This window comes from Paralichthys olivaceus, chromosome 14 (assembly GCF_024713975.1).
Source record: "Paralichthys olivaceus isolate ysfri-2021 chromosome 14, ASM2471397v2, whole genome shotgun sequence".
NCBI classification, from domain to species: domain Eukaryota; kingdom Metazoa; phylum Chordata; class Actinopteri; order Pleuronectiformes; family Paralichthyidae; genus Paralichthys; species Paralichthys olivaceus.
The window spans coordinates 10,682,436-10,708,291 of record NC_091106.1 but is presented as its reverse complement, the minus strand read 5'-3'; the positions used below and the strand labels follow the sequence as shown (position 1 = coordinate 10,708,291).

Below are 25,856 nucleotides of genomic sequence, written 5' to 3'. Positions count from 1 at the left end.
GCCGCCATCTTGATTTAATGGAGAGTTCCAGAATGTCACTCAGTAGAGCTCATACCTCAGTCTTCTTAAATTCAATTAAGCTGCACCAAATTCCACACACTCATACATATGAGTTCACTAAACGTGCCTGTTTTTTTTTGTTTTACATCTGCCAAGGTTTTCATCTGAATTTGTTTATCTGTCTCAGTTAGTAGTTAGTAGTGGTAGTAGTTAGAAGTTAGTAGAACTCCAGGACGGATTTCTATCAAACTTGATAAAAGGATGCAGTATGTGTTCGTAAAGATCAAGTTAAATTTGGTTCGGATCCAGGATTTTTTCTTCTTTATTTTTATCGTTATGAGACGTGTGTTTTTCAACATTTTTGTCGATTTCTCATCCTTCATGGATATTGATGAGAAAAATCAGGCATGTTTAGGGAATAAAAATGCAGATCTAGACATGGTTTCCCTGATTGACCTTCCAGTTCTTGGGAAATGTTGAAGAACGCACTCTCGTGCAATGTTAAAAAGTAAAAAAAAAAAATTAAGTTAATGACCAACACCACATCTTTTCACCAAGTTTCGTGATTTTCATCCAGTTGTTTTTGTGTAGTCCTGCTCAATAACAAACAAACAATCAAATGTAGATGAAAACATAACCTCCTTGGCTGAGGTTGGATACCTTTAGAGATAGAGGAGAGAATAATTCAAAGTATTATCATTTACAGTCAGATTTAATTTAGGTAAAACATATTCCAAAGGATGTGAAATAAAGTCATGCCAGTAAATAAACCCTTTTAATTTGTCAAACATGCAGTCATGAAAGAGAGTGACAGAGAAATGGCCTTGGGAGAAGAATATAACTCAATCGTCAAGCGGCAGGAGAGTGATTCATCTCCAACCTTTGGCTGTAACCTGCATTCAAGTCTGTCTTTGGAAATCTGAGAGCTAAATAACAGGTCACAATTTAAAAGAAGTCTTAATAATCAATTAAGAGCAGATGAAGCCATGGTTTCCCTGAGCTACCACACAGACTGGTGATGGAAATGGACTTCCATTTTTTCCACCCTGAAATTTGTTACCGTGTCTTTTTTTTCCTCTCACGAGGGCATTGCTCATTAAATCATGGCGGTCACGTTCGGTCCTTTGTGAGTGACACATCCAGACCTGCAGGACAGGAATCTGATTATGGTGACGCTGTGTGGGAGCTACAGGCGACCTGGTCTGCTGTTGTAGGGCAAAGCCGCTCTTCCTCCTTCCTCATGTCATGTTTTTGCAAACGTTACACTGGGGAATTAGAGCCGAGTACATTCATCTCACAAGTTGTGGCATCTATATTAGGATGACAAATTTGTTCCTGTCACCTGATGAGGGACTGGGACCGCATGTCAAGACACAGGTAAAGTCAGGAAGACAGTGATTTGTGGCCAAGCGGCGATTCTCCTCCTCTCCTGCGCTCTCTTTCATCAAAACACACACACACGCAGCCACATGCTTAGATTTGTCATCTATTTTTAGACTTCGAAGGAAGGGAACATGAAAATGAAGAATCGCACACTTGCTTTGGATTGAGCCAAAATTATCCCCCCACCCCCCCCCCAAACAAATGACAAGTTGCATGTCCGCATTTTGATCGAAAGCGCTGTGATTACATGCCGTCCTCTGTAATTGTTATTCCTCACTCACTCCCCAGGTTATCCTTAGCGATATTCCTCCTGGGCAGTTCTCTGCTCTCAGGCCAGATTACTACCACGGCGAGCTACAGATGCTCACAGAGCCCCAGATTCGATTTCAGATAACGAAAATATCAGGGCATCCAGAGGTGGAAAAATGCTTCAACGCCGACAGATTTCATTTATCTGAGGTGTGTGAAAGCGAGGATAAGGGGGAGGGACGAAGTCGACCATGTAATACAGTATACTTCTGTGGAGAGGTGTTTATGCACAGGCGAGAGAGAGGAGAGGAGAAATGAGAGAACAAGAGGGGGGGGGGAGCGTAGGAGGTAGATGGAGGCAGATAGTGTCTTATGAATTTCATATTAAGATTTTATCATTTAGAGCATGTAGCTAACAGAAGGCATCCAGCCTTCTCCTGTGTAGTCTGCTAGAAGCTGTATGCTACATGGCAGCCGCTCAGTGTGCACTCTCCCTGCTCTGCGAGGTGACTAAAGCACTTGTCCATATTGTGCGCACATTATTTATATGTGCACTGCGATAAATAATAAACACTGTGCTTAATTAGAAATCAAAATATCCGCAGATTATCATACAGCGCTGGAGTCTGGAGCTGTACAAGAGGACAAATTGGGCATCAGTCACACATGGTTCACTCTGAGTCACTGATTGACATGGCGAAAGTGCGATGCCAGACACTGAATGGGAAATGGAACTTTGTGTTTCCTCCCACGCAGCCAGGCAACTTTCCCGGTTGCCTTGGTGCCGGGGTTTGGGTGTCATGCGTATCATGCGCTAAGTGTTGAATTTTCATTAGGGCCACGCCGGCGACTGTTCCAGGAAAATTCGTTGATCAGGGTCCTGAGGGGGACTCGAGGAGCATCTACAAAGTGGAGCAGCGGTGCCTTGAAGCGAGCACATTCAAAGGAGTCCACACACAGCTCAGTGTTCTCCGGTCCCCAAGAGGGAGTGTGTATTTTTAAGGGCACGGGCATGTGTACATTTCTAAGCTGCTCTGTAATTACCATCTTCTGGTACTGCACACCTCAATGCTCCTGCATCAGACCCCCCACCTGTCCCTTTGTATCACTCTCTTAACTGTGGTCTTTAATTTTACACAGCTAATGCTTTTCCAGACCAGTCTAGTTGACCTGTCACCGCTCTCTCATTCTCAGCGCTCATTATATTCTACACACTGAAACTGCTGCATTTTACTGTATTTGTTTCCTTGACTTAACTTCCGCGATAAGAAATTCTTCATCACACTCCAAAAGCTTTACCCACTTCACTTATAATGAAATCCAATGCTCACACATATTAACAACTAATTCTGTGCAGATTGAATTCACCAGACTGTTGATGTTTAACAGACATAATCAAAATAAATGTATTTCCTATAATCTCTGTTCCTATTGAACGCATTTAAGTCCTAATTTTGAATTGATTTTATGGTCCTGGCTGTAATAGAAATGTCATTACCAGTTTGCCTGGGCATATGTTTGAGTTTCTGTGTGAAACTATGCTTGTATGTTGCCACACTGTGCACTGTGGGGGTACCAGGTGTGTGTGTTTGTGTGTCCGTGTGTGTGGAGCTGCCTCCCAGCACCTTGTTAGACTGTCTGGGGTGCGGTGACTCGAGCCCCGAGGAAGATGTATGGCAAGACAGGAACATGTGGGTACCAGGGGAGGAGAAGGAGAGCCTCCGACCATTCTTTTTTTAATGACACTCTGATACTCAGCCCGAGGTCCAGTTGCAGCAACAGCTGCTTCGTTTTAAATAAAGCAAAAGCCCTTCTCCCAACAGGGACAGCGTCTCATAACTTAGCAAATGAAAACAGCTGTCCAACCGCGGCCGGTTTTACACTGTGGCATACACAGACAGTCAAAACAGACAGAAGTAGACGCCAATTACACAGAGTTAATTGGCTTTGAGCCTTTCTATGCAAGTCTTCTGTTGCTCTGAGGAATCACACAGAACACACCCACCACCCTGCTTATATGCAATATAATATAATGCATAGGTAACTACCGACAGCTCTGAACAGTAAATACTGAGATGTGACCTTGTGTTTAGATGTTCTTTAAACTAACGGTGTTGGAGTCATAAAAGTCAGGATTGTTGTTTATCATAAAATAATGAGGGTGCGGTGTAGTTTCAGTGCTCTCTAAATAGATTCAGAAAGCTGTTTATCTCAATAGTGACTATTATTTTCCCAAATGATACATTTTTAGTGATTTACTGTTGTGTTTTGTCGTCTCTGTTTTTCTTAATAAGAGCACAGCATATTAACTTCCAAGCAGGTCAAACCGCGTGATGTCCAGATGACTCATGTGTTTCCTCATCTGGTTTTAATTATAAACAGATTTTGTTTAATAGCCAAACTTTGCAGTTATGACAGAACTATATTTTGTATGTGAACAAACAGCGCGGGAACCATCTGTGCTCAGTGGAACGTTCATTTCACCGGTAACATTTCAATAACATCCCGACACTACTCTTCAAGCACCTGGTCCTGTTTGTTTTTGCTGTGAATACATATATTTTTAATTTGTTCATTGACTGATGTTTTCCTGGCACTGACGGTTTCTGAAGCCCTGTCGAATCGTTTGCAGAGAAATGCTGATGTTAATCCTCTTCAGTGAGGACACACTGGAGAACATCTTTGTTTAATGTTTTTTCATAACCAGCTGGTTTTTCTTCCCAGTGCCAATCACGTAGAGAGAATCAAGATGTTTTCAACAAGATATGGCGGCACGGTGGGGCAGTGGGTAGCACTGTCGCCTTGCCTGCAAAAAGGTTCCAGTTTTTGGATGTCTGTGTGGGTTTTCTTCCCGTACTCCGGCTTCCTCCCACAGTCCAAAAATATGCAGATTGAGATTAGTTTAACAGGAGATTTTAAAGCCACTTTTCCACTGGTCAAAAAACCCACTAACACCCACCAACATTTGGCTTCTTTCTGTATGTCACTCATATTATACGCTGGCAATCGGTCTGGGGTGTCGCCCAATGTCAGCTGGGATCCTCAGAGGATAAGTGGCATAGATAATAGACGGACGGATGGATTTATATCTACATTTATAAAATCCATCAGTGTTTGTTGCCCAGCTGAGCTGTGATCGTTCTAATTCCCCTCCATTGTCTCCCCGCCTTGCTGAAGTCTGTATGTGTGTGTGTGAGTCCATGATGTTAACAGCTTGGCAGACCAGCAGTAGGAAGAGTGTGGGCGAAGGCCAGGCAATACACTGAGCTGAACTCGCAGTCTTCGAGGCCCACACGCCTTCATTATTCAGTTGGAATCTATTGAGCATCTGGGACTAAATTATTCATCAACATTGACCTAGTTCCAGGGTGCTAAGTTAGATACTTGGATGTCATCAGGCGTTCTGATAAGAACTGCTGCAGTGTGATAGCTACCATGGGTAAACAGTGAGTGTGTGTGTGTGTGTGTGCGCGTTCGGATCATAAAGCGTGCGCGCCACCATTTGCTTATTATGGACTGCAGTTTTGTATATTTTGTACATCAGAGCCTGTAGGTGCGTGGAGCTCAGTGTAAGAATAGGGAGGCATTCTTTATCCCATGTCTAACCATGAGCCATTTCTATCTGCTCCCCACTGCCTCCCTCCCTCGCTCCCTCTCACTGGCACACTAATGATGTGTTGCTGCAAAAGTGAAGCTTAGGACAACAAACTCCTCCCAGTGAGTCTGTGCAGACTACAACTCCACTCAGATCTGGACACTGGCAGGCCGCTATCAGTGAAAATCAGTGGCAGCATGAGAAATAATGGCACACAGTCTGAGCGGGAGCATGTACAGAATACTGATTCCTCCGCTTTGAGCCACATTTGGAGCTGTGTCTTGAGAGGCCGATGCCAATTACAGGCAAGATATAAATAACATTCTCAGCCATACTATTGGCCTAAAGTGGAGTCTTGAGTATACCCTTGATTTAATTTCTCAAGGATTATTATGAGATAATGGCAATAAAAAAGAAACACGAGAGCTAAGCCAAGAACAGTATGAACAACCCTGTGGGAGTTGGGGATTTTATTTTGTACTTCTGCTCTGATGTAGCTAATTATTTAGCTAAACATATTATGCTGATGTTTCCTAAGCATCGTAAGATCCCATTTTCATACAGCGATTATTAAAAACCTGCTCTGCTGGTATAAAAGGTGGTATTAGAATAGAAGAATAGTATAATAGTATAAAAGAACAGAATAATAGATAATAGATTTTGCAAGTCAAGTAGTGGGGTTTTATCTTTTTTATTTTGTTTGTTTGGCAAGAATTCTCAGAGGGAGTGTCACAGACACATAACAGGCAGGCCTTTTATGTGATGAAGATGATGTGCAGCTAAGCCATTTTCCCTTTTTTTAATTTTCCAATCAAGCCAGAGTTTACTGGCTGATAACAGCACAGACTTTCTGGCATTCTGAAAAAAAATATTGGGATTTACACCAGATCTTAATGAGCAACAGATTATAGACATTGAGTAAAACATATCAGTTTTATTATTGTCACTGATCAGCAGTTTATGGAAAGAGAAAGAGCTTTGCAAAACAAGATCTCACATATGTGTGCACAAAAACAAGGCTTACTGTAGGAAAAAAAAACAAGTTAAAAAGTAGAAAGGCGAAAGAAAACAGCGAGCGTCCTCAGTGGAATACATTACCAGGACAGCAGAGGCATGCTTCGGATAAACCCTTCAGATGCCTTCAGTGTCCTCCTGACTTTCAGCTCGTCTCCAAAGAGACATGTTATGTGCCAGGGAGCATTCATCAAATTAGAACAGAGAGAAAACAATGTGAAAACCAGCGGCGCTCCACAGAGACGTGCCGACAGGTTATCACAGAGAAGGTGTCTCTTGCACTAGAACGCTGGGGCCAGAGGCGCAGCACAGCATGCTCCCTGAAGAGCAGCCCTCCCCTGCCTCCCTCCCCCCTGCACAGCCCCAGGATTTGGGGGGTGGGGGGCAGCATGCATTCGGGGGAGAAGTGTACAAATGCAGTGTGTTACAGCAAAGCCACCTGCTTCCATGCAATGGTTATTTAAGAGCGGCAGAAAGTGGGGTGCAGATGAAGGTTTGAGTGGTTGTAGATTACCTGATGTCCAGCTAGAATGAGACTGCTGACCAGGCTTTAGCAGGCACATGGGGACCGCGGCTCGGCCACGGACATCTCATTAAGGAGGAGCGTTATCAATCCACAGAGATCGAAACCGCCATGACAGTGCTAAAGAAAGCACCGGGGCACCTTAGGCTGAGTCAGGTCGGAATTTCCTGCTCCACATCCCCTTTGATGGTTCAATCAGTTCATGAGCCAAGGTCAGTCGATAGCTTTATTTCACCATGAGGTAGAGAACACTCAGGTAAATTCTCCACTGACACCTTAGTTATTTTAAAAGACACTGTACTTAGAATCTCTGAACATTGTCAAAGCTTTTTTGTTTAAACTCTAAATGCAGGTTTCTTCCTACAGATTTTCTCTGTCCACTTTTTTTTGGGTATTTCGTCCTCCCAGCTGTCTCCCCAGGTTTCCTCAGCTCTTCTCCTTGCTCTCTGCAGCTCTGAGCTGAGGCAGATAAATGAGCTGTGTTGTGGTGTTCACTGTGGCTTCAGCGCTTTACCTCTAGATTAATGATGCTTTACAAGCCCCCGAGCCTTTGCCTCTTGCATTTTGGAAGCACGTTCATAAAGTGAACTACAGGTACATCTTGTTTATATGCGTATCTATTGCTGCATCTTTCCTGTGGGCATGAGGCTCTTTGCATCGGTAACTCTTACTCTGCAGAGCTGATGAACCCTCCTTAAAAACACACTGCATTTGTGGAAAACTTAGGAAATAGCATTCGTGTAAGACTTTTTTTTTTTTCAATTCTCAACTGCTATGTCAAAACCATCACAAGCACACCCTGTGTTATTTAGGACATCTCCCTTAGAAAAGATCTCCTGAGATTTCAGTGTCCTTTATCCTGGCATCCCTGCCCAGCTACCTGTTAGTTTTCATCACAGTGGTTAAATTGCATGGTAAGCCCCTCGCATTGCTCGCATTGAATCGTCACGGGTGAAAAAGAAGCCAAGTGTTGGAGGAGGACACCATGAATTGGTAATGTTATTGGATTTGAACCAGGTCATGACCACATCAGAATGTTGACCTACACACTAATCCTGGCAGGCACGCTGATGCCCAGTAACACATGAATTCATTTTAGTGTTGATTTAGCAGCTTACCTGCACTGCAAACACACTCAGACGATTCATTAAGAAGTGTAGCATAGGGTTGATATTTTCATAAGATGGAAGAAGGATTGGACTTGGAGGTGAGCTTACCGACACAGTCGAGCTGCAGTTACACAGAACGACACACAGCCTTTGTCCTTGGATGGTGAAATGACGATGACATTATTTTATGGTGCTGTTATGACATTATAAATCACGGTTCCCTGTCACTTCATTTGAAAGTCTCAATCTAGGTGCAATCCAACATTTATTTTGTTCCTCACAGTTATTGGTTTGGCCATATAATGACGATTTCTTAAGGTCAGAGCTGAAGGAATCTCATAAACTCAAACAGCATATCAATATTTACTCCTATGGCTTTGACTCAGATATTTATCTCATAAACAACTGGATTCAATATCTTGAATCATAAAATCAAGGATTCTCATGTACAGAGATAAAGTAACTCATTCCATTTCATTATTGGATTTCGCTGATGTGATGGAGTTGAAGGCCGCAAACTGCAGCTTTCTAACCTGAATGAAGAGACAGAGGCGTCTAAATATGAACGGGCATACACCTCCGCTCAAGTTATTCTGCAGGGAGTTAACCTACATCCACTGCACCCACATCACATTGCTTCCTCTCCACCTCCTCTTTCAAATAAATCTGAAGGACGCAGTTGAAGGGAGAGGGAGAGACGAGGGATGTGAGAGGTAGAGAGAGAACGAGAGTGGATGAGGTGGGAAGAACAGAGAGAGAGTATTGATTCCTTGATTCTCGTAGCTCTGCCAGTGAGCGCTGAGTGTCAAGATCTCCCGCCAGGAAAAACAAATCACAAGGCAGAAGTGATGGATGTGGCACTCCAGGATCCGGCGGTTTTGCCATCTGGATGGCCGACACTGTATATCAGCCTCATGCACAGCAAATTGAATTTACATTTGGACGGCTTCCCCGGGCCTCACCCGGCACAGATGCACCAAAAGCGGCCCTCCACCACAACTCCCTTAATGGGCTTGATCTATCATTTCCAGGTCTATTATGTAAAGATGATGTTGGTCCATGTTCAGAATGTCAAAATGATTTTACAGTCACGATAGAATTACATTATGTGCAGCCAAATGGATGTTAAGCAAAATGACATCACCTTTAATTTCCTTAGGATGAGTCAATACTAATCCAACTTGCCGAAGTATTTTGATGCGCAGTCAAACATCAGTAAAATAATAGCACAAATTCAATCAGAGCCAAAATCCATCTTCAGTTTTAGAACCTAATGCATTTCTTAGCCTTATTATTATTCTGTGGCACAAACATACCCAGAGTATAAGATATTTAAGTACAATGAAGATTGTCAAGCATGTATTTGAGGATTTAGAAATATTAGCATAAAAAAATGATAAGTAGAGGTGCAAGGCTAAATGTATAGCGGCAGGTTATTCTGCTTAGCGGAGCGCCATAACGGAGAAGAACTAACACGGCCCAAAAGAGGCTGCCATGCTTAAATGAAATGACCTTTAACGCAGAGCTGATCAAATGGCCTGAAGCAAGACTATAAAAGAACACTGCGGTATAATGTTTTACAGTGTGCTTTTTTTTTCTCCGCTCTTTTGTTTGCCCTTTCCCATTCACCAAGAGTGTAAAATGTATTGTGTTTGGCAGGTGAGGAAGTGCGATGAAATTGGTATGAGAGTAGACATGGCAGTAAAAATAATGAAGCGCCGTCTATACGTGTCATGATTTTGTCGGATGCTTGTTTTGTAACAGAGATATTTCTTTCACATTAAGAGAAATAACATAAAATATTGATCTGAGCCTCCGCCGCTCTGCCCTTCGTCTCCCAGCCTCTTCTCCTCGCTTTTCACGGGTGGTTGTCCTCTAAATGTCAGAGGTGCTTTAGCGATGGCTCTTAACAATTCTTTGAAGCGGCTATGCAAAGCCACACACTGCAGCACAAATTGAGCATGCGACTTGACAACGACGCTATGAACTCCGGCCTCGTCCTGTTCCTCAATAATCAGATCTCATCTCTGTAAGAACGGTGATGCCTGGAAAGCGGCACAACAGCTGCTACGGCGCGAGGCAGCTTGTGGCTCGTGTTGACAGATGAATCCAGCAGCCAAACAGTGGAGCTGTCTGGATTCACATCTCATCTGCTCGCACTCTCCTCAAACCTTACCCTCTGGAAACACCACTAATCTGTAGTATTTCAGGCCCTAACTCCAACCGTGTGTCTCTCTCTTTTCAGACAACCGACGACTTTGTGGTGGCATCGGCCGAGTGTCCAAGCGATGATGAGGACATTGATCCCTGTGAGCCGAGCTCAGGTGGGTTAGGTTAGTCATCTCTTTTTTTATTCTCCTTCTCTCCGGGTGTGTCAATGTGTCCCTGCGTGTCGTAGCCCACCCCCACCAAGACACTCTAGGGGAGCACACAGTGTTTGTTTGGGCAGATTGGAGTTTTAGTTAAAGCTCGAGCACTTCTCAGCGGCAGATTTTCTCCTCTTTTGGCTACCGACTGACTTCATGATACAGCGAGCTGGAGGCTCTCCATTAGTTCTGTCTGGGAAGCTTCCAATCTGCCAGAGTGAGCTTTTTACTTGTTCTTATATTTCAGAGTCCTGGAGCGTCGAATGTAAATGCAGTAACATTTTACATTCATTTATGACCATAATATTCATGGTCTATTAATGGAAGCAGTTTAGCCATCTACCTTATCTGGAAATTAATTTTTGGGAAATGCGCTTATTCACTTTCTCTCTACTCGTTCGACATTTGAAGCTGGAGCACCTGGTTAGCTGAGCTTAACATAAAGACTGATAACAGCAGAAAACAGCCTGGTTCTGCACAAAATGTGCCTGCCAGTACTAACAGAAAATTAACATTTATCTCTTTCTTTGTTTAAAGATATTACATGTAACGATTTTTCATTTAAATTAAAGGAAAAGCAGAGTTTGCCAGTCTGCTGTTTTTTACTGATGGATCAGGACAATTCATTTCCCTTTACTGTGTAATATGAATACAACTTTAACACCTAACCTGATCCATGATCCTACATCAGGTGAATTTTAATCCGCAATGGCAGTGAAGACAACATCATCAAACTAGGTCTAGGGGCCAAAGTTACATATTGTCTACATCTGTGCTAGGTGGCTGCTCTAGTCACAGTCTTTATGTTAAGGTGATTAAGCTTTATCTTTAGTATTCTTTATATATGAGCGCGTTATCAATCTTCTCAACTAACTTTTACCAGGAAAGCACATTTCCTTAAAATAATTACTTCAATGTGATGAAAGAATTTAAATGCACAATTTTTTCATTCAAAGAAAACTTTGGTGTTTTGGCTTCCACCCACTGAGATTAAACTCAGCACAGGTTGTTTGTTTTTTCACAACAAAACTTCTCTGAGAGTCACATGACTAAAACTCCAATCTGCTTTAGGTGTTTTGTATGTGTCAGTGCAGTTGTTATTAATGCAACTATTCATCTTCATCGACTCATGACATTTGTAGATGCGACAACATGGGTCTTCTGAGAGCGAAAGCGCACGGTTGTAATTATCAGGCCCGCATGACTCCCAACACAGGATCAAGGAGGGTAAACCCAGAGAGCAGTGACTGAGGGCTGATGTTTACACATGTACGTGTGTGTGTCCCTACTGTTGTTCATTAAGTGCTGCAGCAAGCAGTGGGAGTTCATCCCGTTGTTTCTCATCTACTATTATTCACGATATCTGCACGTAACAGCCCTCGGAGTTTATGATTGTGACACGTGTCAGCCGTTTCTCTTCATAAAACAAATCTATTTTGGTCCACAAGTTGTAACTGTGTGTTCAAGAGCCCTGATGAATTCAAAATAAAAAAAGGAGCACTTCTCGCCCCCCCCTGCAAGTTCTTGAAAATGCCTCTGTTTTATCAGCTTCACTCTGACAAATTGGGATTGTAAATGTTTGTTCCCTTCAATGCCGCCAGACTTTTAATCTCTTACCTTGCCACACATGGAAGGCAATTAAGTCTAACCCCAGTGCCTGCCTATGAATAGAAGGATTTTCGAATGCATTCAGAGGCGATGAGCGGCACAGAGAACAATTAAATCCAGACCCAAGGCCCCCCACTCCATCTAGATGTGCTATCGATCAGTATGTGGTCATAAAACCTTCACTAAATTAATGTCTGCCCCACAGCAAAGACTATCAACTTTCTCGTCTGTCTCTCTTCCTGTTCCTTTGGCCTTCCACTGGCAAGATTAGCTTTTGTTACTCTCTCTTCCTTTAACTCTCACACTGCACGTTTGAGTGATATCCCCATCGGGCAGAATCACAATAGGTGCTTCCAACGTGCATCTGCTAACTCTGTCAAGCACCATACACAGGAGACTGGTGCACAAACTCATTCACACCAGCAGCTTTCATTATGTTGTTTTTTTTTTTTTTTGACAAGGGCATCTGCCAAAACATCAGTCGTGAACTGTGCGATGCTCGGGGACGCACATTCTCGGAGCAGAGTATCCCTCTCTGTTTGTGATCACTGAAGGGGATTTGACACCATAGCTGCTGGCTCCCGCGGTGGCAGCTGTCTCACACCGTATCCTGATTAATATCTACATTCAGAACCGTTCACACGCGCTGCCAAGCCCTCACCGCATCTCAGACGCTGTTGCAGCGTGCGCAGAGAACTCGAGCCACTGCTGCCCATGTAGCGCTACTTTCTCATGTTACCGTTCCGCCAACTCCTCTTTAATGACACCGACAATATATCATTTCCCAGGCAACACCTTCACAGTCTGTTCAGTCTGCCAACTCAAAAGCAGAGGCCAGATGTGCACACCTTTGATATCGCGCTCTCTCTCTTATGCTCTGGCTCTTGTATATACCAACATTATCCTACAGTAGGATAATGTTGGTGCATCCCAAGATGTGAGCTGGGAAGGATACGTGAATTATCTCTGGCCCAAGGTCAGCTCTAGATCGTCCTGTACATCAGCGGAGTCTCATCCCACAGCAGTCCCTATCAGCTGTTGAGTGACGTCGGTCGGGTAAACTTAGTCATTGCCATGGTTTATTTCTCTTAGCTCTGGAAACCATGGAAAGCCACAGCTACCAGCAGAGCTTATCGCCTGGCAGGACTCAGATTAGATCATACTGCAGCAAATTGAATCCCCCCCCCCCAGCTCAGTAAACCACAAAGGAATATACAGGCCTGTGCTGCTGTAATACATCTGATCAGTAATAGGAGGCTGTTTCGTGGTGTGCATATGACACTCAGCAGCTGAACATCACTGTGTCAGATGAACATGGAGGCACCCGTTGCAGCCCGTTGCGAAAAATGTTCAGAAAATAAAGTCTTGTGCAAATATTCAGCATAATGACCTCTTGGATATAAAAGAGGTAATACTGCATGCATTTAGCTTAAATCAGTCCTGCAGCATTTTCCACAAAAAATACATATTTCCGTATATATATATATATATATATATATATGTGTGTGATTGTGTATGAAGTGTTGGCCAATCAGCTGGTGAAAATATAGATGTGGTCTCGGTTGTGTGAAAATTGCCTGGCGAACACTCCATCTAGAGGCTGGCTGGGGCTGATTTTCAAGTGCCAACCTCAGCTTGCGTGGTGAAAGTTAATGGAACGGGTTGTTGCGGATCCGCATGGGGTCATATGGAACGGATATCTTTAACCTACCTGCTTCATTTCACGGGCGTCATGCAGGCTGTAGATGCAGGGCAGCTGCCGCACGCCGACCCATATTCAAGGTTACATCCCGCAACTGCTTTTGTCCCTCAACCTTCAGTTTTTTTTCCTCTGAGCGTTCTTGAGTTTAGTCCTTCACAGCTGTTCAAATATGACCAAATCCTAGTCTGCTAATCAGATTGTATCTTTCAGTTGGAATAACCTATATAATACATGTTAATTTAATATGAATATGTAATGTACTGTACTTGGAGTATTAACAGTATATTCAAAAATATATAATGCTTTTAGCTGGGATACCTCCTATATATATATATACATTTTACACATTTTCCCACAATATCAAACTGTTCTTTTAGTTTAAATATTTATAGGTAAAAGTTGCAGTTCAGTTCAGTTTTATCTGTATAGCAATATATATATACACAACATAGATTATCTCAATTCACTTTAAATGATGATGAGTGATTATCAAGAAACCCAACTGTTCCCACAACGAGCAAGGAGAGAGAGAGGTGCGTGGAAAGGGGGAGAGGGAAGAGAGAGAGAGAGACCAGGAGCAGTTGTCTAACTGTTTATATTTGACAGGTTGTTATGATGAAAATAAAATGAGTGGTACTTACAGATGTAGTGATTAGTGTAGTTATTAATGATAGCATCACTCATCAATAGTAGTAATGATAATAATGTATTGCTAATAATTAAAGAGAGGAAAGGTGTTGCGTTAATGCTCAAATTAAGATACATCTTATTGCTGATTGTTGATGATAAACTGTAGGAAACAGGCTGATATGATAGAAAATGTTCGTAAGCGAGAGTTTTTTGCTCTTTGCAGCAAATCTCCTTTAAACTTGCAATTCTCTGATCTCAGCCTCTAAAGTTTTGTTGTTTAGTTTGTAGCTGAGTTCACAAAAGCAGAGTGACATATCCCCACATAACATTGGATGCATCAGGCGGATGTTTGTCTTTTATATGTTTACAACAAACTTTACCTCTTCCACCATTCCACCATTCCACCTTCTTTAATAATGTAACAGGCAGTGAAATAAAATAGATACTGGACTATCACCACACCAGCAGCCTCACTGAGAGTTTTGATAAATGCAGCCTTCCACATTTCACAAATAATCTCGCACTGCCGTTATTCTCAGCTCCAGTTGCCCTTCACTGTGGATCGCCCATAGGCAGGTTAAGGTTAATCATCTCTAGTTTCCACTTCTCTCCGCGCTCTCTCATCTTTTTCTATCCTCAAGCATTCCGCAGTGACATTAGCAGCTACTAATGTGTTTGACATTTGTTTTAATAGATTTAATTTATGGCTGGGGAAACAATACATAGAGTAAACCAATAAATCAAACGGCAAATGAATGCTCTCTTCAACCCGATGGCAATGGCTGGAATGCACTCAGCCAGGAGGGGAAAAAAACAAAATTTGGAGTAAATTATTGTTTTGAAAGTAGCTGCGAGATTAATGAAACATCAAGAGCACTGTGCTGGCTTAAGAGGTCACTGCCCACATTTAATAGGTTATTCAATCATACCCAGCTGGAGCTCTGTGTGTGTTCATTGCTTCCTTTGCTGAACACAGTGGCATGTACCTTGCGTGCCAACAGACCGCTGCTGTAGAAGAGATGGTTTAACAAATGAAAAGCCCTCCTGAAGACCAGATGCCCACTAAATATGATCAGAGCTCACGTCCATCAAAACACGCAGACGACCTTCAAACGTATAACGCGGAACGTTCCGCTGTGGCCTCCACACACTTTGCCAGCTTCTGCAGACAATCTTAAGAAATTTGCCATTTTTGTTTCTCTGAACTCTTTCAGGGAGGATTATTCCGTCCAATTCTTCTCTCTACATCCTATTTTGAATGAAGTGTGTTCTGAGAGGAAACAGGATTTCACACTCACTGTCAGTCTTTCTCTTTACTGAGCCAGCCGTATTTATACTTTCAATTATTTTTATTTTTCTACCACACATTTTCTGAGTGTGACATTAATGCAAACACAATGTGTCTTATCAAGTGGGGCGTGAAAGACTTTGCCAAGAAAAGAAAAAACGCCCAACCAAAGGTCCCTTATGATAAAATTATAAGTAAGGTATGGCTTGGAAATATCACCCAGCAACACACATTTGACCTTCAATCAAACAATCAATCAATCAACCAATTAACTGCTTTTTAAAGATCTACTAATTTGCTTATTTTTTTTCCCTCCGGCATCTATGAGAAAGATATCTGTGAAGTGTTGTTTAATATCATATTACATAATGACAGCTATTATTGTGAGGACAAGAAATTCTTTAAATCTCCATTTATAGGAAAAAAAGAGCGTTTAAAAAAATACATAATACAACAAGCTATATATTCTTAAACCAAATTCTTAATAGGTTCTATATTTTTCAAAGACAAGGAGCATTAACAAATGTGCTAAAAAATATGTTTTTCATATTCAGAGATATAAAAATAACAGATAAGTGCATGTTCAAATAACAATTAAATGACAGTGTTTGTCTCTAGCTAAGATCTAATTACCCTGCACGTCGGCATCACTGCACAAGCAGGATTCTCACGCATTTCTGTTTGTAAAAAATAACATGCATGGACATATTTTTACCAAACTTGGTGGAGATATTACTTTAGAGGGTATCTCCAGATAAATAACCTGTGGAACCAATGCATCAAGGTCAAGAAACACATTTTCCAAGATATCCCTCAAATAATGCGAGAAACAATCTATAGCTTATATTGGTCAGAAAATGATTCCCCATCGATTGATATGATACAAACAATTAAGGATTATAGACATGACCTAAAGCTTATGTAGATACAAAAAATAATAATAATCTTATGGTAGGAATCATGTCATTATGACATCATATAGTGTAGTAATGCATGAAATGTGCAAAGATGTTCAATATATTTAGGTTACCATGTGGTATAACTGTTATTATTACAAAATGAAATATTAAGCATTGCCTGATTATGGTATATACAACATGCACGTAGAGTATGTATCACGCCAGCCTTCATCTACCTGCAGCATTCATGTGTTCATAGAGCTGTGTCACTCTGTAAATTACACTACTGAGGAACATGGAACTTTACTCCTCAATCTAATCAAGAGAGGAACTCCAGACTAGTGGCGTTCAAGCTGAGTAAGCTATACCCTCTTCTTTCATCTCGACTCTTCTAGTGGAACCCCTCTGGGCAAAGGTTTGATCTGCACCGTACCTTTTACTGGGCTTAATCCACCACCTTTTAATAATTCTCACTTGGACCTCGTTTCATGCTCTCGCAGCTCTCTGTTCATCATCCACCATCAGCACGAGCGGAGCCACTTCAGACTCACACATGCATGCTGTCATCACGCACACTGCCAGCATGTCACAAGTACAGGATGGCTTGTATCACTTCTTGAGGACACTCAGATAATTAAAGAGGGAAGAGGGATTTAATAAGGGTTTTGGCCCAGCTGCAGTTGATACAGTGACCTGTCTGCAGACTGATCCCCAACTCTGTGATGGCTCAGACAGCTTGTGATTATGGGTGGATATGTGCAGTGAGAAGATGGTATAACACTAATCTGGCTGAATAACAGCAATGTGTCACTGAGCATGTCGACTAAGCCCGGGTTGCTCGGAAAGGCATTGCAACACCACACCTCCTTCAGCTCCAAAAGATGCATGATGCACTTCATGTTTATCAGAGATCTTATTAAGAATCTTCTTTAATCGCTATCATATTGACTTAACTTAATTTTTGGAATTTCGTTTTTTTCTGATAGATGAAGGGAAAGAAACTGTTGCCATGGTGCATCAATCAGCCAAAAAACATTGTCAACGTGTTCTCTGCACAGCTCTCTCAACCTTTTACCACTACCAATTAATGAAAGGTCAAGTCAACCCTGTCCATTAAATAAGTAGTCTTGGTTGCTCCATTACCTCTAAACAAGCCTCACACACACCTGAAGTTACACCACCTTCTCTACTTCATCCATGGACCCCGTCAACCTGCTCACCCTGTTTCAAATTACCAAACAAATGAACCTTCTCGCTGGAGACAAATGAGGAGAAATAGTCTTTGAAGAGGACCATTTATTCAAATCCCGCCTGACAGTGTGGAATCTCTGATCCCATCCCTCTCCTCGGGTGCCCGTGGCAGAGAAGAAGTCAGGCAAATATAAAAGGGAATCACATCCGGCATTGCACATGCAGGCTTTTTAAAACATTTTTTTACTTATGATAACTTCCATTGCGCCAGTGCTAATATCTGAGGCGTTCGTGTATCCATACTGGAGTCAGGTGGAATTAAGAGAAGAGATGCTGTCGAACCCTGGAGTAACCAGAACACTGAGGCCAAACCAATCTCAGTGGTGATGTCATTACACTCTTCACTGCCTCTCTGAATGGGAAATGAAATTCGTGCTCAGGCTATTTCATTTTCTTCACTAACATTTACAGTATGGGTCAGGGTCACATATAAGATCATCTATAACTCTTTGTTCATGTTTTTTATCATGTGCATTTCTCCTGGTGAAAGCAAATGATTTGTGACTAAATGAGCGAAATATTAACTGTTGTCCTTGTGAATGAAACAGCAAGGACTTTACGATGGTCTGGATGTGATACTGTAATTTAAGTCTCGCTCTGGGATGAGTCGGAGATGAGGAAATTATTCTGGCAGCCTTCACATAACTGCAATCCTTCAAAAGTTAACCCCCCCTGAGTTTACCTCTATCGCCTCGCAAGTGCACCCCCGCTATGCTGCCGTGAAGCCAGTCGCCACTTTAAGGTCATTTTCCCCCCACGTCTAATTTTACCGTTGGGTACGCTCGAGTAGAGCGCATAAGAGCAGCCATCATTTTAAACACTTGTTTCAGGCGCTATTTCTCTCTCAGTTTATGTGCCTCCATTCTGAGGTGATGGACTGCTAATGAAATCGTATGAGCCTTTCTCAGAAGCCTCGTGCCTGCTGCCATATTACTTTGCTGGAGACCAACTTGAGGGTGGGGCGGGGCAGGGCTTCACAGCCAGGCTTGTGGGTGGAAAATGGGCCACATCATCAAGTGCATCAGGTAAACTTAGAGGCTACATAACAACCCTGCCTGCCATCAGGTGGCTACTTGATAGGCAGTGTTGAGTCGCAATGCAAACTGATGAGCTGTGATGAATGCTAATGATTTTTTTTTTTTAAACGTGGTTGTGTCAGCTCCACCCTAACTGCAGTGTTAATCCAGTAATGAAAGAAAAAATCTCTTTGTGTAAGGGTTTCCCTAAGTCTCTGTGTGAATGGAGCCTATAGGGAGCCAATCAACAGATGCAGGCAAGAGGAAATAAAATCACAGCTTGACTTGTTAGATCAATGATGGAAGAACAGTGCACCATGGTTCACCCCTGATAAAGCAGACCGAGACCACCTGCCTCCAGAACTCTTTCAACTCTGTCACCTCGCTGTAGGAGCCAGCCGAGGTCTCATAAACAACCCTCAGCTGCCACATACAGAACTCCTACCTCCATCAACCAGTTATGTTATCTACACTTTTGACCCCGAACAAAGTATAGATAGCTAATATGAAAGAAACTCATGGTTAATGCATGTGCAGCGGCTTGCTGTGGAAAAGCCATGTCAACCAATAGCCTACAAGGCAAGAGCATTCTTCACACCTGTCCGCAAGGATAAGTGGGCTTGTCACAAGCAGAGCTAATCTGTTTCAACACTCAGTCACACTCAATCCCCCTGTGGTACTCTGCGCTTGTCCTTGAACGTCTACTGGCATTGGAAGCACACTCGGCCCACTGATCAGTCTAACCATGGTGGAAAACGTCAATGAGTGGCCGTGGCGTCTCCTCTCCTGGCAGGCAGCTTAGACAACTTTACAGTTTACACTTTCCTGTGCCCTTTAGTCTGCCATGAACGAGATTTAGCCAAACTAGACATTTGTGCCATCTGTGTGGGTCATTAGCTAATATTACGCCATGCAAAGTGATGTTTGTCTGAACATTAAGCTGTCACTCAAGAGGAGATATGAATGCAATCAAAAATGAGCTGTATCTCTGAAACCATAAACACTGAGTGAGACAACAGAGATGACAATGGAGAGAGAACTAAGGAGGGCTGTATAACAACTTGGACAGCATTCAGAATATGAAGTGGGCAGATTGATGTGCACCATTCACTGGTGGAAATGATTCCCAAAAGTGCTGCATGTGCTCAGTTCTACTGAGTATTTGAATTAGTTCATTTAAAAAAGTTGTGTATTGTGCAAACACTGGGGTACAATCATAACGATAACTATATTATTGAGAAAAAAGTAAAGGGGGCGGGGGGGGGGGGGGTTATTGTATTGTTTGCAAACTGCTTGGTAATACATTTTAGCTACATATCACATTTACTTTTTAAATGCATGCGATGCAGTTTTAGATTTTCAGATATCAACTGGCAATGATATTCACTCTCATATGACATGAAAATCAAACTGTAGACTATTCAAACTTGAGTTTACAGCAAAAAGCAGGTCTGCATTCAGATTAGTCACAGAGGCATTGTCTTTGCAGATTATGAAGCTGTACAGAATCTCCATTCTGCATTTCCAAGCAATAAATGTGATGTAACATTCAGAAGTTAAAAGGACATTCTGGTATTTTCCAATCTGGGACACAGACTTATAAATCTGGCTGTTTAAACGATTGGTACTTAGAAAAACTTTTGCCGGCAGAGCCATGACATAGCGACAGTGGCTAAAGGGGCAATGGCAACAGTCCAAAAAGTGTTTGACATTATAGCCACCGCCTTCATGTTGTGGCTGCTGTTGTGGCGAGCTATTGGACACATCCTGAAAGCTTTCGTAAGTGCCATTCATGTACACAGCCACATTTATAAACACATGGCTCAAGTTGCAAAATACCAGAATTTCCCTTTAATTTGATCCTATTCCATCAATGGAGGCAAATGAATGCCTAGAAATTGCAATTAACAACTATAACAAAATGGTGAACTGTCTCAAAAAGTTTCTGTATATGTGATTCACAATAAATTAGAAAGAATATGCAGAACGATTCACACAATATCTAGTTAATATTCTTTGTTAAGCACAGGCACACCTTCACTCAAAAATCTCAGAGAACCACACCCATGTATTTAGTTCTTGTTTGACAAGTAAGTATAGTTTAGAATGGGATCTGCTGCATCATCTTTATTCTGCCCATCCTTCATGGATCAGGAAGAAACAGCCTTTTCCTAGAATGCCAACAAGAACCCCACTCTTCGCTCATGCTCACAGAAGTTAGTCCGTCGTGAAAAAAGAATGTGACAAGATAAGACAAGGTGATTATGACAGACTTCAATAGCAGCAAAATTTTGTTTTTCATGTCTTTTCCTTTTGATGTGAGATAGAGGGTTCTAGCCCAGAAAGAGAGTTACTCGTGTGGAAATGTTACTCCGACTGACCAAGATCAAAAGAATTTAATAATGAAGAGACAATGTCGTGGTTTCTGGTTTAGAGAGAAATTTCTTCTTTTTTTTTTAAACTGCTTCAATATCAAAGTTGAAGAATGCAATTATTTTCTAAAATCCAAACTGTGCTGAAAAAACAGAAGGGCGAAAAAGTGGGGCAGCAAAATGGGACAGGTTCAATAAATATGAATTACCCATTTTATTGAAATATAAAAATAATGATACCTGTCATTGTGAGTGTAAAATCATATGATGCCGAGGACTCATGACTTGTTCACATGAATTTTCATATGCATATTGCACTAACTGTTAATGTATATGCCATTAGGCCTGTTAATTTGCTCATATAGCCATGTCTCAGCCCTATGTTTCAATATATAATGTGCGGCTCTCTGTGTGCTGGGGAGCATACCATTGCCCGGTGAATGTCACTTAAACTGATGGTTCATAAAAGCTTTAATGTTGTACTGAATACTGAGTGCTGTAGCTCCATGACCCCACTGTAAGAGCTAGAGAAAGGAAACTAGAATTTAAAGATAATCAATCTCTTAATATCCTCACAGAATTTAATGTAGCCTGCTTCTGTAACCTTATTTTCCACCAGTATTTCCTTTTAATCTCAAAGGCCTTATACTTCAAGCCTCAGTCTGAGAATGACAAAATGTACTGCTGCCATACAATAAATTACCACAATGAACCATAACAAATTAAAACATTTTCAAATAAATACAGTATCTACATTAAAGGAGGTGTATTATGCACATATTCAGGTTCATAATTTAAATTTGTGTTATTACTTGAAAAGTTTACATGCTCTAATGTAGGAACACAGTAGGAAGTGAATGTTACACCTGAAAGACATCACTAGTATCCAGTATATTCTTGAATGAGCAGTTTGTGTTTTTTAGCTAAGTAAAGTTAATAGAATTATAGTCAGCTAATATAGCATATAGCATGCTAATACACTTTCCCAATTTATCATGCAACACATGCAGCATATGATCTTCAAAGTAGGATCTTTAAAATTAATAGCATCAAAATATAGCAGCCTACAAGCCTCCAGGAGCAATAAACATGTAAACAACAAAATTCCCAGACTAAGCTAGACGCCGCCTGAGGTCAGGGAATAACAAGGGCGTTGACTCTGTAGCAGCAGCAAAGTGAAATACTGCAAATCTTGTTCAATGTGTTTAACGTAACTGTCCAGTCAACAAAGAGAAACTATTTCAGAACTAGATCTCAGCACAGTTTCTGTTGTTACTGTTCGTTTGTCCAGCGTAAAAATGCAAATCAAAGCACAAACACGTCAATGTTACTGTGATCTGAACCAAGCTGTAAATCCCTCCAGTATTCTGTGCCCCAATCCGGTGGAACCAGAGTGCTTTCATTTCCAAATGTTACCGTTGCGTGTTTGGATTTCTCAAAAGCAACAAAGAGAGCTTAAGCAGAAATGATGACTCCTACAAAAACACAGAGCGATGTGCCAGGAGGACTGAATAATATCAGGGGGGCTGATGTGTTTCCAGAATATGCTCCGTTGAATGGCACCATTTTAGCACAGAAGTGGGGACAGCCTTTGGCAAAATCTGCTGAGTCAATTGAAGAACTGTCTCTCCCTGAAAGATTTATTTTCACAGACACTTGAGTTTATAGCGAATGTCGTAAACGTGGCGTGTTCATTCATGACTGTAAAACATGCAATGAGCAGTGAACTGTCTTCTCGTGAGCTTCAGCAAATCTCTTTATCCTTTAGCACCTCATCTCCAGAATATGAACAATACACTTCAATTAGTATCATCGGGACAGTGTTACGCAAAAGTTGTAATAATGATAGGCAGTAGATTAGACAGGTATAATGACATGTACTTATGGCAAACTCTAAAAAGGAACATTTATTGAAAATCCCAATGATACTTCAGTTTCATCGGATTGACTATTTGGCATTTTCACTTAAATCTCACTTTGTGACTGTTAAAAGATACAAAGTACAATCTTCAAAAGATTTAAAAGAAAATCCCCCATTTGGTTTTTGTGCCTTATTTGACTCAGAGTAAGTTTGACAGTTTTAGCTGACATTTAATGGGCTAAGATTTACCACTTTTTGTACATTCATTTAAGTTAGTCAGATAGAATTTGACTCGGACCCTCTCATCCTCACTTGTGTGTGCAAATTCATATGATCATTAATGTTAGACATTGTTAGTTTTTGTGTGTCCTCATCAATGTGTTTCTATGAAGCAGCAAATCAAATCCTGTCATTCAACATCTTTTTTTTTTGCTTCTACAGGCTTCAGGGATGATGTCTGAACTATCATTCAGTTTTAAACTGTGATATTGATCCACACATGCATTTACTCACTACCATAAATCTAGTTATACTTATAATGACAAAATGTAGAAAATGGTGGGTGTAGTACATTTGCGCTGATCACATCTCTATCTCTCTTGCAGCCAATCCCACTGGTTCTGCGCCGAAGACTTACCCAGGCACATCGGAGGTCTTCAGGGAGTCCAGCAGCACGACGGGGATGGTGGTCGGCATTGTGGCGGCAGCAGCACTGTGCATTCTCATCCTGCTCTACGCCATGTATAAATACAGAAACAGAGATGAAGGCTCGTACCACGTAGACGAGAGTCGCAACTACATCAGTAACTCAGCGCAGTCCAACGGCACCGTAGTCAAAGAGAAACCAGTCAACACTGCAAAGACCTCGGGGAAGAATAAGAAGAACAAGGACAAGGAGTATTACGTGTGATTTTCGAAACTTTGGTCTTTGCCAGACCAAATTAAAGCGTTTATCAAAAAGACAAATCAGGACATCAACATGTGTACAGTATAATAACAAAGATGAACATTATTTAGTCATTTTTCCTAAAAGACGATGCTCTGAAAAGTAAATATGAAAAATGAAAAAATAAAGACTCTTAAGCACTGGAGATAGAAAACATATACAGTCCAGAAAGAGAAAGATGGAAAAATGGCTCTGGCAACCAGTTGAAAAAGAACTGAACACATATCTAACATGTCAACCAACCAAACAACATTAATCCACCTGTGACTCGTTTCCTTGGCCAGGAACATGTGATCTAACTTCCTTGTTTTGGGTAAACAAGGAGGCAGAGATGCACGTGTGACGAGACAGGTTCAGCATTTCAAACTCAATGTTGTCATTTACATTGCCTGTGTTTGTGTTGTTGAGACTTTTTCTATGAGAGAAAATGACACAAAGCATAAATGAATACATACATAAACGCGCCAAATATTTAATGTGGGTGGAAGAGAAAAAAAAATCTGGTGACAACCGTGAACTTGGACAAAAAAAAAAAATTACCTGATGGACGCCCGTGGAATCAGGCAAAGTACTCAACGAACAGGAGGTGACGGCCAGCGAAGACTTGACACCTGACTGACTGAGCTGCCGCAGCACGACTGTGATTGTGGGGGGCAGTTTCTCTGGAAAGACTACAATTTAAAAGAAGAATATGTCCATTGTGCCAGTAAGAAATCTGGAGGCCTTCGTCTTCACGTCATGTGAACTCAAAGGGGAACGTTTCCTCCGAGTGCTGGGGGCGTCTGAAAAAGCGATCACTCGGGAGCCATGCACGCAAAATTATCTTATTACAGTACATATGTTTATATACAGTACAACCACATCTATATGTGCTTTCTGGACTGTGACAAAGTGGTGTTTTATAGCCTGTTGTATAGACGATGCAAACTATAACTGCTCCTCTACCATTTTGGAATAAAAAAAGAAAAAGGACAAAAAGAAGACATAAGTGTTATTAAGTGTTGCTAGTCATAGAAGATTTTATGAAGACATCTGCATTTTTTTTTCTCAGTTGAATAATAATAATAATTTGATTTCCCCTTGTTTTTACATGTGTTCCTATATAGTTTTTTATACAAATGCCAACCAGACGATCCCGGACCAGTAGTAGCCGAAACCGTTCCCCAAAAACTGCAAAAGGCGTGACATGACGACTTATGTGGATCTATTAAAGATTCCGGTTGAATCACTGCCTTCCTCCTCAATCCTGACTTACATGAGTGAGAATGAAGACCGAGAATATGAGTGATGATGATGGATGATGACAATGATTAATATAAATTAACTTGCTGTGTGTGTTTCCAAGTGGTATTATGAGATTGTCCGATGTGTGCTTGGGCTGATGCGAAACCAGAGGAGGGAGCTCCAGTCTGTCTCCATTTCAGCTGTTCTGTGTTTGTTCTGTCATTCTGTCCGTCAGTTCTGCTTTCCAGAGACCTGTACTTTGAATGACTACGAGGAACATGACCTTGAACTATAAATGATGATTATAAATTCTCTTTGTTTGCTCCTCTTTCATTTCCTCTGGCTTTTATGTTCAATTGTACCGCTAACTTTCTTGTAATCCGCGTAAAAATACTTATAAAAAAAAAATAGTTTTGAAAATCAAATTAATAAAATATTGCTTAAGTGAACTTAAACCAGTCTACTGAAAAAATGTATAAGAGCAACATGCTCAGGTTTTATGATTTTCATTTGTCCTCATTCCGACTCCCTTTTCATTAAATTTCAATTTTTTTTCCATACTAGCACATTTTGTTTTGAAAAGATCTCCATCCCTGAGCATTTTAGCTCTGCATCAGTAATAATCTCTCTCCATGGTAATGCACCCGAAAACATATATCACGTGACCATTCACCTACACTGGGGATGAGCGTGCCGGTGTGAACACAAAGTAGATACTAAAGCAGTCATCTCTGCAGTGGGTTGCTTATTTATAGAAATACTACAAATGAGAGGTGAAAATTAAGAGCGGGGGTTATCTTTTCGATTGAGTTGGAACTGT

The 25,856-nt window shown here is 41.4% G+C and overlaps 1 protein-coding gene across 32 annotated transcripts in view; it reads left to right on the top strand.

The window, feature by feature from the left end:
* Positions 1-25,348, top strand: part of LOC109630696 (neurexin-1a) — a 245,071-nt gene extending 219,723 nt beyond the window's left edge. For 20 of the 32 annotated variants that reach the window (XM_069538526.1, XM_069538536.1, XM_069538532.1 and 17 more), the window contains 2 exons: positions 10,119-10,206; positions 23,472-25,348. In XM_069538526.1, the coding sequence (XP_069394627.1) occupies positions 10,119-10,206; positions 23,472-23,776 (393 nt within the window). In that variant the 3' untranslated portion in view covers positions 23,777-25,348. The remainder of the gene's footprint in view (positions 1-10,118; positions 10,207-23,471) is intronic. The other 12 variants (XM_069538551.1, XM_069538522.1, XM_069538545.1 and 9 more) reach the window with 1 other exon arrangement.
* Positions 25,349-25,856: the final 508 nt, after the last annotated feature.